Source organism: Temnothorax americanus, unplaced genomic scaffold (genome assembly GCF_048541705.1).
Source record: "Temnothorax americanus isolate GAGA-0224 unplaced genomic scaffold, ASM4854170v1 Scaffold134, whole genome shotgun sequence".
Lineage (NCBI taxonomy): Eukaryota > Metazoa > Arthropoda > Insecta > Hymenoptera > Formicidae > Temnothorax > Temnothorax americanus.
This window is the reverse complement of record NW_027509269.1, coordinates 88,443-100,000: the sequence shown is the minus strand read 5'-3', so window position 1 is coordinate 100,000 and position 11,558 is coordinate 88,443. Positions and strand designations below refer to the sequence as shown.

Sequence of the window (11,558 nt, the reverse complement as noted above, 5' to 3'; positions counted from 1 at the left end):
GTGGCAGCGCGTGGTGCGCTCTTTCCCTATGCGGTGCAGGTACCGGCCGAAGCACCCGTGGCCCGTTATTACCTGCACCGCATGGAAGGCGAGGCATCTTCGCCTAACTCCTTCCACCCACTCCTCGAACACTGACTGGACGCCTTCGACGACCCTCCTTTCCCACTTTTGTCGAGGGTCCGCTACCCGGCCATTCTTGCCAGTAGCGGAGGAGGGCCGTTTGCGCTTCCTTCTTTATCGCCTTTCTTATCCTTGGCGACACTTCCCCCAGCCTCGGCACACTCCTCGTACGTCTCAGCGTAGTATCTTGCCAAGAGGTGTACCGGGGGAATACCCGCCAAGGTGGTCGCCCCTACATGGGCAACGGTTTTGTATGCCCTGGAGGCCCTGACAGCTATTATTTGCTGCACGGCCTCTATCTTCCTCCTGAGGTGGGCTGTTTCGCCCACTTTCCTCTACCATATCGGTGCTGCGTATAGCAGCACCTAATGAACCGTTGCCGTGTAGAGGCGACGCAGGCGCCCGCCGGCCCCGCCCAGGTTGGGGAATAGCCTAAACAGGCTATTTGCGACCTGCCCAGCCCTTGGGACCACGCGGGCGACATGCTCGCCGAAATTACGTCCGCCGTCCAGCCACATCCTCAAGTATTTGAGTTGAGGAGTGGGCGGGATATTGATTCCCTTCACTCTGAGACTGAGCCATTCCGGAGGTGGACCCCACTCCTCCAGTTATAGAAAAGAGTCATTTGAGTCTTTTGTGGGGCTACCTCCAGGCCCAGTCCCTCAATTAAGCACACTACGCAGGCTGCCGCCACGTTGGCCAGCCTGTATAACTCCTGCCAGTCCTCCCCGCTGACTCCCAGGTAAATATCATCGGCATAACCCGAGAGCCAGCATCTTGTGGGGAAGAGGGTCCTAAGGACCAGGTCATATGCAATAATCCACAGCAGGGGTCCTAATACGGACTCCACACTCCATTAACCTGACCCTCAGGACCTCGTCCCGGTCCGTGTAAGTCAAGCCCCTGCCCCGAAAATAATCTAGGATGACCAAAATCAAATAAAAGGAAACCCCCGATCTCAGCAGGGCTTCCCCTATAACCGGCCAGGGGAGAGAGTTGAAGGCGTTTCTCACATCGTAAGATTGCCCCATTACAACCCCCCTTGGCAATCTCGGCCTCCGTCCGGGCGAGGACGCGTTTAATAGCGCCGAAGGTCGACCGCCCGGCACGGAAGCCGAATTGGTCATCCGATAATCCTTCACTGCCCATCCGAAACAATTGCTGGACGAGGCGCTCCGCTATTATTCTTTTGAATATCTTTCCTGCCTCGTCCAGCAGGCACACGGACCGGTAGGCTGACGGCAAACCCACAGGTTTGCCCGCCTTTGGCAGGAACACTAGGCCTGCCTCTTTCCACTTCTTGGGGAACCGGCTGGCGCGCAGGCATGCGGTGTATTCCTTGCGCATCCTGCCGGCCAGCCTCCCGCGGCCAAGATCCACGCTCTCCCCGGAATTCCGTCAGGGCCAGGAGCTTTACCACTCCTGACCCTGCAAAGAACCCTCAACAGCTCCTTCTTGCTGACCCCCCCCATTTTTCATTCCAATCTTGTTCCACGGTCGCCGGGAACAGTACCTCTCCCCCGTTGTCCCTGGGGAAGAATTCGTCGACTATCTTGTCGACGAATGGGGGGTCCAGTGTTTCCGTAAGTGGAGGCGCCCAGTGTCTCAGTTTGTTCTAAACCAATTTATATGGGTGCCCCCACGGATCCTCTTCTACGCTGTCGATGAGTTCTTTCCAGGAGCGCTTTTTGGCCGCGCATATGGCACAAGAAAGGTCCTCGCGGGTGGCACGCCAGGCCTCTCCTGCCTCCTCCACGCTAATAGCACCGCGTCACCCAGCGCGGGCTTTGGGCCACGTCCTCTTGGCACGGATGGAGGAGCGTCTTAAATCCGCCAGCTCCTCCGTCCACCAATAAGCGCGTTTTCGTGAGGGGAGGGGGCAAAGTCGGGGCATCGCCACGTCGCAGGCCTGCGACATGGTCTTAACCAACTCCTCGGCCTTTTTGTCGATATCCTCCCCCCTATCTCGCTTTTATCTTCCTTGCACCATGTGAGGGCCGAGACCGCTGCTCCAAAGCGGTCAGTGTCCATCTTTTTGAGGGCCCACCTCCGTCTCTGCCTGTTGGCGTCACGACGGCAAGCGAGTACCTCTGGTGGGGTGGCCCGGACCGACATCATTATGTAATGATGATCGGACAGAGTCTCCTGGTTCGCGACCACCCTCCAATCGTGTATTTCGCGGGCGACAGGGGAAATGGCCCAGGTAAGGTCAACTACCGACGACCCCTGCCGCAGCACGCACGTACTCTCTCGGCCTAAGTTTACAATGAACAGGCCGAGGCCCGCGCCCACTCTTTCGTGAAGCGGCCCCTCCAATCGGTTCGCGGGGAACCCCAAAGCGTTGACTTTGCATTCCCCCCTTGAAGTCCCCCGCGACCATGACCCGGCCGGACGAGCACGCACGGACTCAGTTCTCTAATTCTAATAAGAGCCTCTTGTATCCGGCACGGGACCAACTGGGAGGGGCATATACCGCCACAACGGAGGTGGGCCCCCACTCTACTATCATGCACATATCCCTCTCCTGCTCCTTTGCAGATGCATGGAGGGGACGTTGGCAGCATCCTTCATGTGATTGCGACAGAGCCCCTATTGTCCCCCGCCCAGCAGGGGTAGTCTCTTGGGACGTTGTACGGCTCCGCCGCAATCCCCAAACTACACCCGTGCTCTGCCAAAACCTGGCAGAATAGGTCCTGGGCTGCGCGGGCATGGTTTAGGTTCGTTTGAAAGATCCGCAGGGCCATTACAGACATCCTACGAAGCCCTCCACTCCATCCTCGTCATTGTCCTTTTCCGGAGGAGTTTCTCCTGTCTCCCCGAGGACCTCCGTCTCCATCGGGGAGGCCTCATCTCTCTCATTGTTTGCCTCTTCGCTGGGCTGAGTCTCCATCTCCATTCTCTCCGTAGATACAGATTCTTAGGGGTTTGTCTTTCCTTCGCTTGGGGTCTCTGCTCCTTCCCAGTTTCTGGTACGACGCCTGCTATCAATTTCTTCCCCTGAGTGACCCTAAGCCTCGACACCTTAATGTCACTCGTTTTTGTCGGCTTAGGCTTCCTCTTGCCCGTTGCTGCCGGGGTTTTACCAGCGGACGTTCCCGTTGCCTTCCTTCCCTTGTCTTTTCGGCATCCCGTACACGCCGGTCCCCCAATTCGGTGGTCGTGGGGCAACCCTTTGCCCTCACATACCGTGCATTTGACCGCCGGAGCCTGGCAGTCACGAGCTGGGTGGCCCATGAAGGGGCTAACTTTACCCTTGATCGCTAGCGTTTCCTTTATTTCCGCCTCCGTTATGGATTCCTCAAACCCGCTCAGTCTAAGGTCGGCCATCATCACTGGTCGGCCGACTCTAACTCCTTCTTTACCGGACAAGACCTCCGCCATCTTGTTCGCGAGAGCGTCAGCCTTTTCGGTATTGTCCTGTCCGGTAATCTCTCGGCTGATTGCCCCCGTAGCGGTCCTTCTCACGCTTGGAGGATTGACGACCCCGAGACTTTCCAACTCAATCTTACATCTCACTTCGCCCATGTACTCCGCGTACTGCCCTTCTGGGCAAGTGAGCGTCACTGCCGCTGTACGCGGCACCCTCCTTCTCTTTTTCTCCTTTTTCACTTGTTGAGGAGACGACGAGCTCTGCTCCTTCGATTTCCCTCCACTCTTGGGCTTCACGGCTTTGTTCTGGCTAGAACTCGCGGTCGCTCCAGCCTGGGAACGAGGCTGAGTCTGAGTCTGCGTCTCAACCTTCTTGGCCTTTTTTCCACCTTTCTTCTTTTTCACCACCTGAGTCCACTCTCCTGTCATGTCCCCGGCGGTGGTCGGAGCAACTTCCTCTCCCTGTACCTGAGGCCGCGTTTTTGGCGCGGGCCTCTTGGGAACGGAGTTGGAGTTGCCCTTCTGCCACAGTACCTGCGACCACAACTTGGTACCGGTCGTCGTGGGAACGGGCTTTGCCACCTACGCTTGCATGGTGGTTTTCGCCGCCTTTCCTTTGCCCTTCCTCCCGGCCGGAAGTGCGAGCATTTCCTTGGTTGAGGAAGAAGTCCCTCCCTCATTCTTCTCTCCTTTCCTTTTATCCTTCGGCACTAGTTCGGCCATTTTGGCTAGGAGTCTATCCTCTGATGCTTTGGTTTTCTCATTGATGATTGTTATCATCATTTTAGCCAACCGGTCCTCCATACCCGGCTCGAAGGCTGACCTCTCACCCGGTGGAGCGACCGAAGCGGTGATCGGGGAACAGCAGGTCCTATGACCCTGTTCTTCCCCTGTATGAAGGGTCTTACTGCTGCCAGTATTCCCGTGGCAACGATCTCTCCCATCACCTTGTCCCTCGAGCTCTCTATAACTTCCTCTTCCGGCTGAATTACCGGAGTCATCTCTACATCCTCCGGATCGTTCCCTCTCACGGCGAGGTCTTCGGAGGACGATAAAGGGAGTTTGTTCAACTTCCTTTTCTTCACTTCTCTTCCTTTGGCATTTGGTGCCGTAGTCGAACTCCTTGTGTTTGGAGTCGGTCCTATCGTCCCGCTCCTTGCCTCCAGCTGCGCTTGCAGCCACTCTGTCTTCTGTCGCAGCTTCTGCAGCTCGCGCTGGTTGTTTACGTGCTGCGCTTTCATCTCGTATAGTGACACGATCTCTTTCCCTTGGGTGGTTATTTTCTCCCTTAACCGTTCCATTTCGACGTCCTTTGCGTAGCCTGTCGCCGGCTCTTCGTACCGCTGCACTAACATTGTTAGTGCAGCCTTCATCATTGCTGCCGATTTATTTAGGCGGCCCCTGTATGCCCCATTCAGGGAATGCGACCTCTCAGCAATCAAATCAACGCCGCTGATGGCCTCAAGCATAATTGATGGCAGTGTCTCCGCTGGAGTATTACTCAGCTCATTGAGTGCTTTAGCCTCTTCTTCCCTCCTATTGATTGATAGGTTAGCCGGCACTATGGCATCCCTTATGAGCTTTAGCTCCTAGGCCCTAGCAACTAACTACTAACTAGCAACTAACTTTCTCCTCCCCGCTTTCTGAGTTCGTCGGAGCTGGTGCGTCTCCGTCACTCTTCCTTCCTCTGTAACGCCTCCGAGAGCCTGTATCCAGCCCCGGGTTGTTACCGCGACTCCCTGAGCTCGTCGTTACGCTCCCTAAGCTTGTCTGGGTTTTATTACAACTCATTTTTGGGTTTTTCCCACTCCCCGCTGCGGCTCCACCACCCAGAGCATGCCCCCACCGACCGGTCAGGAATTCCCCGACCGACCAGCGCTCCCGCGAGTTCCCCCAGGAGAGGTGGCTATGTCACTGGTCCCCGGAATATTCATCGGGGGCACGGATACCCTCTCCCCCGGGGTCTGGAGGGCGGTTATATGGAACTTTAACCCCCTAAAAACTCCCTCGAATGTCCCTCACGGCGCTTTTTGGGGAGGCCCCGGGAATCACAAGTATACCTTCCGTGAGCCTCCCCACCCATTGACCTTGACATATGTTGTCAAGGTTACCCTCCTGAGTGACCTTCAGAAGGTTTTAGCTGGCGGCCGTTTTTTATTAAAAAGTTATTAGCAAACAAAGTTTGAAAAATATTTACAACTTTTCACGCGTGGAAAGCCCACGCATGTAGTTTGAAGGCACATTATGGCTGCGTTCCATTGCACTTCTCGCCCACAATGCCCGCGAGCATCATTTCGTCCTTGTTTAACATTTGACAAACAACAAGGATGAAATGATTCCATGAGCGCTGTGAGCGATAAGTGGAACGCACCCTATGTGTCTAGTTTGACAATACTGAAACCCCCCGCAGCGGGGCGGAACCTACTGCCCCCACGCATACTTTCCACGCGAAACGAGTTGTCACATGGGTTTGTGGCGTGCTTTACGAGCTCGTTTAAGTAGAGGTGGTATTAAACAAGATAAGTTAGTCGATCATCTGTGTGAATATTTATGGCGATATACAACTAATTTTGCAAAGCAAAAACTTTAATGCTTCGCACAGATCGTGACGCCACTTTTTTCAAGGTCATGGTTACTCAGGGTCATGACCTTGACAACATATGTCAAGGTCAAGGTTATTAGCGAGTGGGGTCTTTCCACTACAGGATCCCCTTAAGGAGATCCTGCAGCCGTATGATTTACCGACATTATCGTTATTAGATGGATCTTTTAATTGGCTTTATAGAATTGCAAAAATCTTTTACAGAATTAAAGTCCGCACAAAAATCTAGGGTGCAAAACGCAATTTTATATCAAAAACACAAAAAAATTAAAAATATTACTTATTTGGGCACATACAGCTGTCACCTGACGACAATATTTGCTTAAAACAAAAATTCTGCAGTTTATACGTACATAATGTTTATCATCCACCTTTGGGAAAACATGTAGAAATAATATCGTGTGAGTAGAAGTAAGATTCAATGCGTATGTACAAAAAAAGATCCATCTAATAATTATTTTAGTAATGCAAATACGGATGCAGAATGACAAGAAGAGCAGCAACAGTAGTTGTTGGATCTTGCGAGAGATATCGAGCAATCGAAAAAAGGACAGATGTCATTTCGTTAGACAAAGACAGACCGGAAATAAGTTGGCGCTGCAAGTTCATATTTTTTAATAAACTATAGCTCAAACGATTGCTCCCTAATTGCTCCCTCAGAATCAACAATTGCTCTCCTTTTAAAAGTATTTTTTTTAAGTATTTAAAAAAAACGTAAAATTTATAATTTTCACTCAAAAACATATTTTTAATAACTCTATGCAATTAAATCCGGCATAGAAGGATTGCTCCTTAATTGCTCCTTATTGCTCCATCATAATTTTTATGATTTATTGCATTTTTATTGAAAAATTAACAAATTAATCATTTCACAAGTGACGCCGCCGCCACTTATTAGCCGCCATTGTAACTATGGCTCGGCAGCCATTGGCGGAAATATTCAAACGTAATATAATAGCTCCATTGTTCATAACTATATCTCAAAGAGTTTAGACAACATTTCCTATTGATTTTCGGTAGAATAACTATTTCTTGCTTCGCTCTATTGGGATTTTTAATCGCTCTATTCGTATAATTAATTTTGTATGATATTTTAAGAACTGTTTATTTTCTTGGAAAAATACATTTTTCACAGTCTTCTGCAAGTATATCCAACATAAAACGATTGCTCCTTAATTGCTACGCGTTGCTCCATTATTACCTTAATGATTTATTGCATCTTTATTAAAAAATTAATAAATTGATCATTTCACAAGTGACGACGCCGCCACCTGTCAGCATTGTGCATGAGCCCTTATTGACGTTAGGCTGAGTTTCCACTGTGCGCGTCACGCGTCGCGTCATCTGTCGTTAAAGCCCCTTGCACAATGCCAGGCAACAGGCAATAGGAACAGGGAATAGAAATCCGAAATCATGTATAAATGCAGAATAAACAGTGACACAGGCAATAGACACAAAGTTTCCGTCACGTTGGAAATTCTGTGCCTCTTGCCTGTTGCCAACCAATCATAGCATTCGAATTTTTTAGGTTGTAATTAACGATTTTTTGGTTATTTCCTGTTCCTGTTGCCTGGCATTGTGCAAGGGCTTTGGACAGATGACGCGACGCGTGACGCGCACAGTGGGAACTCAGCCTAAAGCCCGTATCAGACTACGGATTGGGATTGAGATTGGATTGAAATTTAATCAATCAGAACAGAGAAAACTGACCTAAAGTTTAGTAAACTTTGCTCTGATTGGTCAAAATTCAATCTAATCTCAATCCCAATCCGTAGTCTGATACGGGCATAACGTCAATAAGGGCTCATGCACAATGCTGACAGGTGGCGGCGTCGTCATTTGTGAAATGATCAATTTGTTAATTTTTTTAATAAAGATGCAATAAATCATTAAGGTAATAATGGAGCAACAGCGTAACAATTAAGGAGCAATCGTTTTATGTTGGATATACTTGCAGAAGACTGTGAGAAATGTATTTTTCCAAGTAAATAAACAGTTCTTTCCTAAAATATACAAAATTAATTATACGAATGGAGCGATTGAAAATCCCAATAGAGCGAAGCAAGAAATAGTTATTCTACCGAAAATCAATAGGAAATGTTGTCTAAACTCTTTGAGATATAGTTATGAACAATGGAGCTATTATATTACGTTTGAATATTTCCGCCAATGGCTGCCGAGCCATAGTTACAATGGCAGCCGATAAGTGGCGGCGGCGTCACCATAGAGATATAAGAATAGAGTGCGCAAGCGAGCTGAACCCAGGTAGCATTAATTTCAAAAAGGTATCTATAAGTTGTCGTTTTAAGGTTGCCTTTATGATTTTACCATAAGATGACCAATGGATGCCTTTAAATCGATATCTCGTTTACTGTTATCCGAATGATGTCTTTTTTATGATATCTTAATGGAGAGGAAAACCTGTTATCCTAAAGTCACCATTTTACTTTATCCGATAGATGACTGTTTTAAGGCATCGAAATATCATCAATTTAATGTTATCCAAAAGTATCTTCATAAAAGTTGTCCAAAAGGTATCTATCGGTAGCGCTGTTTCTGCCTTCTGTTGTAGTCCAAAAGATGTTACCAGTTAGATATCATGTTGTAGTGGCATTATTGACGTCATTAAAACGATGTAAGAAAGTTATCATTTTTACGACGTCTTCTTGATTATGGAAATATCTAGAATAAGTCGAGATTTTATTGCGCCGCGCGTACGTATATGCGATATTTTATTCCATCACGAAAGAGACAAATTGATAAAAAGTGTGTAATTAATAACGTGTAAGTATATACTTTCGCTTTTTTTTATATTTTTAGTATATATATACATGCATATATCATAAAGCGTGACTATATAAAATACACGTGTACTTTTCAGGTTATACCGAGTTATACACGCAGTAATAAATAAAGTAAAGGGACGTACACTATTTTTATAATATTTTTCTCTACATCTGGAAAAAGTTGTGAGTATATACAGTAATACTGATCTATTCCGTGTTTTATTATATTTAATAGTTGAAGTTGAAGGGTTAATTGCGATACATTATAGATTATGCCATTATGGGACCTCCGTTGAGACGGATGAAACCGTTCCTTAAGCTCTCACAACAACAGCAAAAGCGACGAATCCGCGCCCTTGTGCAAGCAGATCTCGCTTACCTGGCAAATGCAGCAAATAATGCTGCGTCTAGTCCTACTCGTCCTCCCTCATGCTCACCGCCAACAGCTCGTGCTTCTAATATTCCTGATGACGTTTGTCATCAAATTGATGATTTCTTTGAACGCTTTGATGACGCAGAAGATCTCAATTTGCTAATTAATGAAAGACCGACACTGACTAATACAGATATCCAGTTAGAGAATCAGGCTCAATCGACTATCACTCGTCCCATTAGTATAACTAATCTTCAAGATTTTCTTGCTCATTGGGCAATCCAAAACAAAATACCTCAATCCGTTGTGAACGATCTTTTGAGAGGGTTAAAGAAATTTGGTCATCCTGAGCTTCCGTCTGATGCTAGGACATTATGTGACACGCCAAACAGAACTGATATACAGGCTCTCGCTGGAGGCACTTATGTTCATTATGGCTTAGAGAGGGCACTGAAGGAACAGTTGAGAAAGTATAATGTATTGCTGCAGCGTAATTCTGACACGGAAATTTCTGTGATTCTCCAAATTAACATTAATATCGATATATTATTTTTCAGATGGTTGTAGACAGGAACGAAAGGATTTTGAGAATTGCATTCTACAAAAACTAAATGAGTTGCTAGAAGTAGGGCGAAGAAATGATAACCCAGTGGAGCGTATAGATCGTCATCATTATGCACTTCTCCCCCAGATGCCATTCACTGATATTAACGAATTACAAAGATTCGATCGTGATCTCAAAGACAATGGACAAATGCGAGATCAATTTGTACGTATACGAGTATTGTGAAACTGTGCTGATACATCGTTTCGTCAATATTTAATTAAGTTTCTTAAATTGTTGATATTTTCTAGATGAAAAAAATTCAAGACATCGGCGGAAAATCAGTTCAAAAAGCAGTGAAATATGCAATGGAAGTAGTTATGACGGATGATTTGACTCAACAAGTCGTTTGGACCCTTGGAGCTGAGAACAAACCAAAAATCTCCAAGTTCACGTTTCCATATGTCATAATTGGTATGTACATGGCATATAACACTTTTGTTAAGTTCTTCGCCGTAAAAAAGTTACCACGTCTCATAGTCTACTTTTTCAGATGTTGTACGTAACACATTTGAAGGGACAAAAATCAAAACTGTCGAAGACCGAATTGCCGAGTGGCTTCGCCGTGGGGGCGATCGAAAAAAAGCAGAAAATAAACGTCGTGAACGTCAAAATCTTCAACATCAGTGATATGGATTCAGCATTGTATTTGGTAGATATATATATATATATATATATTCGAATTCATCTTTGCTCGTTGTTACATCAACGAAAAGTCGATAAATGGAAGTATGCTTCAAATCTTTGCTAATAAACAAGCTTTATCTCTGCCATAGGTACAACTCGTTCACACTACACGGCGATTTGATACTTGTAACTTTGTCGTAACTTCGTCAGCACGATAGTGTCCAATTAGCTAAGAATTAATCGTTTATTTCACGAATATAATAATAACGCGAGCTAACATTCGTAAAAATTGTCAGATTTTCTAATGAGTTATATAATTAATATAAATTTATGTTTATCGCAGATTTTATTAATAATAATAAATTATTATTAAGATTATATTGTTGGCGTATTAATGACGGTACATTGATTAGTGATTAATAATAAATAAATTATAATTAATTAATACATTGATAGATATTAATAATATTAATGATTAATAGATATTAATAGATTCTATTAATGATTGTCACTGACGATTAACGGCATCACAAATTCTGTTTATTAATAGAGTGAATTAATACTTTAAGAAGAGTCCGATTATTGTCGTAGAATTGAAGGCGGCTTAATTTGGCCTGAGATAATGACATTTTACTCCGTAGCCCGTCCAGTTATACGAATGTTAGCGCCCACATCACGTAACACTGCTCATAGCGATAAGTTTACTCTAAATGTCCATGTTGCTCATTAGTTGAATAAAATGCGATACGATAATTTACCACGCGAAATAATATTAAGCTTCTAGATGTAAGGATGTTTAATAAGTAATATTTATCAAAGTTTCAAATATATATATATATATATATAAATAATAGTGTGAAATATGGATTTATATTAATTGTATTATATACTATATGATAAAAGTTTATTGTTATCTGAAATATGGATGTACACAATGTAAAGTTAATTGTATTATCTAAAATTATTTAGTACACAGGTTACAATCAACTGGTATATTTTATAATATAATATATAAAGTTGATATAATATATATTATATTAATTATAATTATATCAACTTTATGTTATAAAATATACT

The 11,558-nt window shown here is 45.5% G+C and overlaps 1 protein-coding gene and 1 long non-coding RNA gene across 5 annotated transcripts in view; one reads left to right on the top strand and one right to left on the bottom strand.

Annotated features, from left to right (window-relative positions):
• The window catches only part of LOC143894281 (uncharacterized), a 119,179-nt gene that overhangs the window by 76,905 nt on the left and 30,716 nt on the right, over window positions 1–11,558 (bottom strand). The gene's annotated exons all lie outside the window — the stretch shown is intronic.
• LOC143894274 (uncharacterized) lies at window positions 8,369–11,427 on the top strand. Of its 4 annotated transcripts, XM_077400444.1 has the most exons (6): window positions 8,719–8,875; window positions 8,973–9,060; window positions 9,147–10,019; window positions 10,106–10,268; window positions 10,348–10,506; window positions 10,631–11,427. In XM_077400444.1, the coding sequence occupies exons 3-5, from the start codon at window positions 9,942–9,944 to the stop codon at window positions 10,482–10,484; spliced, it is 378 nt and encodes a 125-aa protein (XP_077256570.1). In that variant the 5' UTR covers window positions 8,719–8,875; window positions 8,973–9,060; window positions 9,147–9,941; the 3' UTR covers window positions 10,485–10,506; window positions 10,631–11,427. The 4 variants fall into 4 exon arrangements, with proteins under 4 accessions (XP_077256569.1, XP_077256567.1, XP_077256566.1 ...); XM_077400443.1 differs by lacking the exons at window positions 10,106–10,268; window positions 10,348–10,506; window positions 10,631–11,427 and having other exon boundaries at window positions 8,369–8,875; window positions 9,147–9,720; window positions 9,808–10,019; XM_077400441.1 differs by lacking the exons at window positions 10,106–10,268; window positions 10,348–10,506; window positions 10,631–11,427 and having other exon boundaries at window positions 8,369–8,875; window positions 9,147–9,727; window positions 9,808–10,019.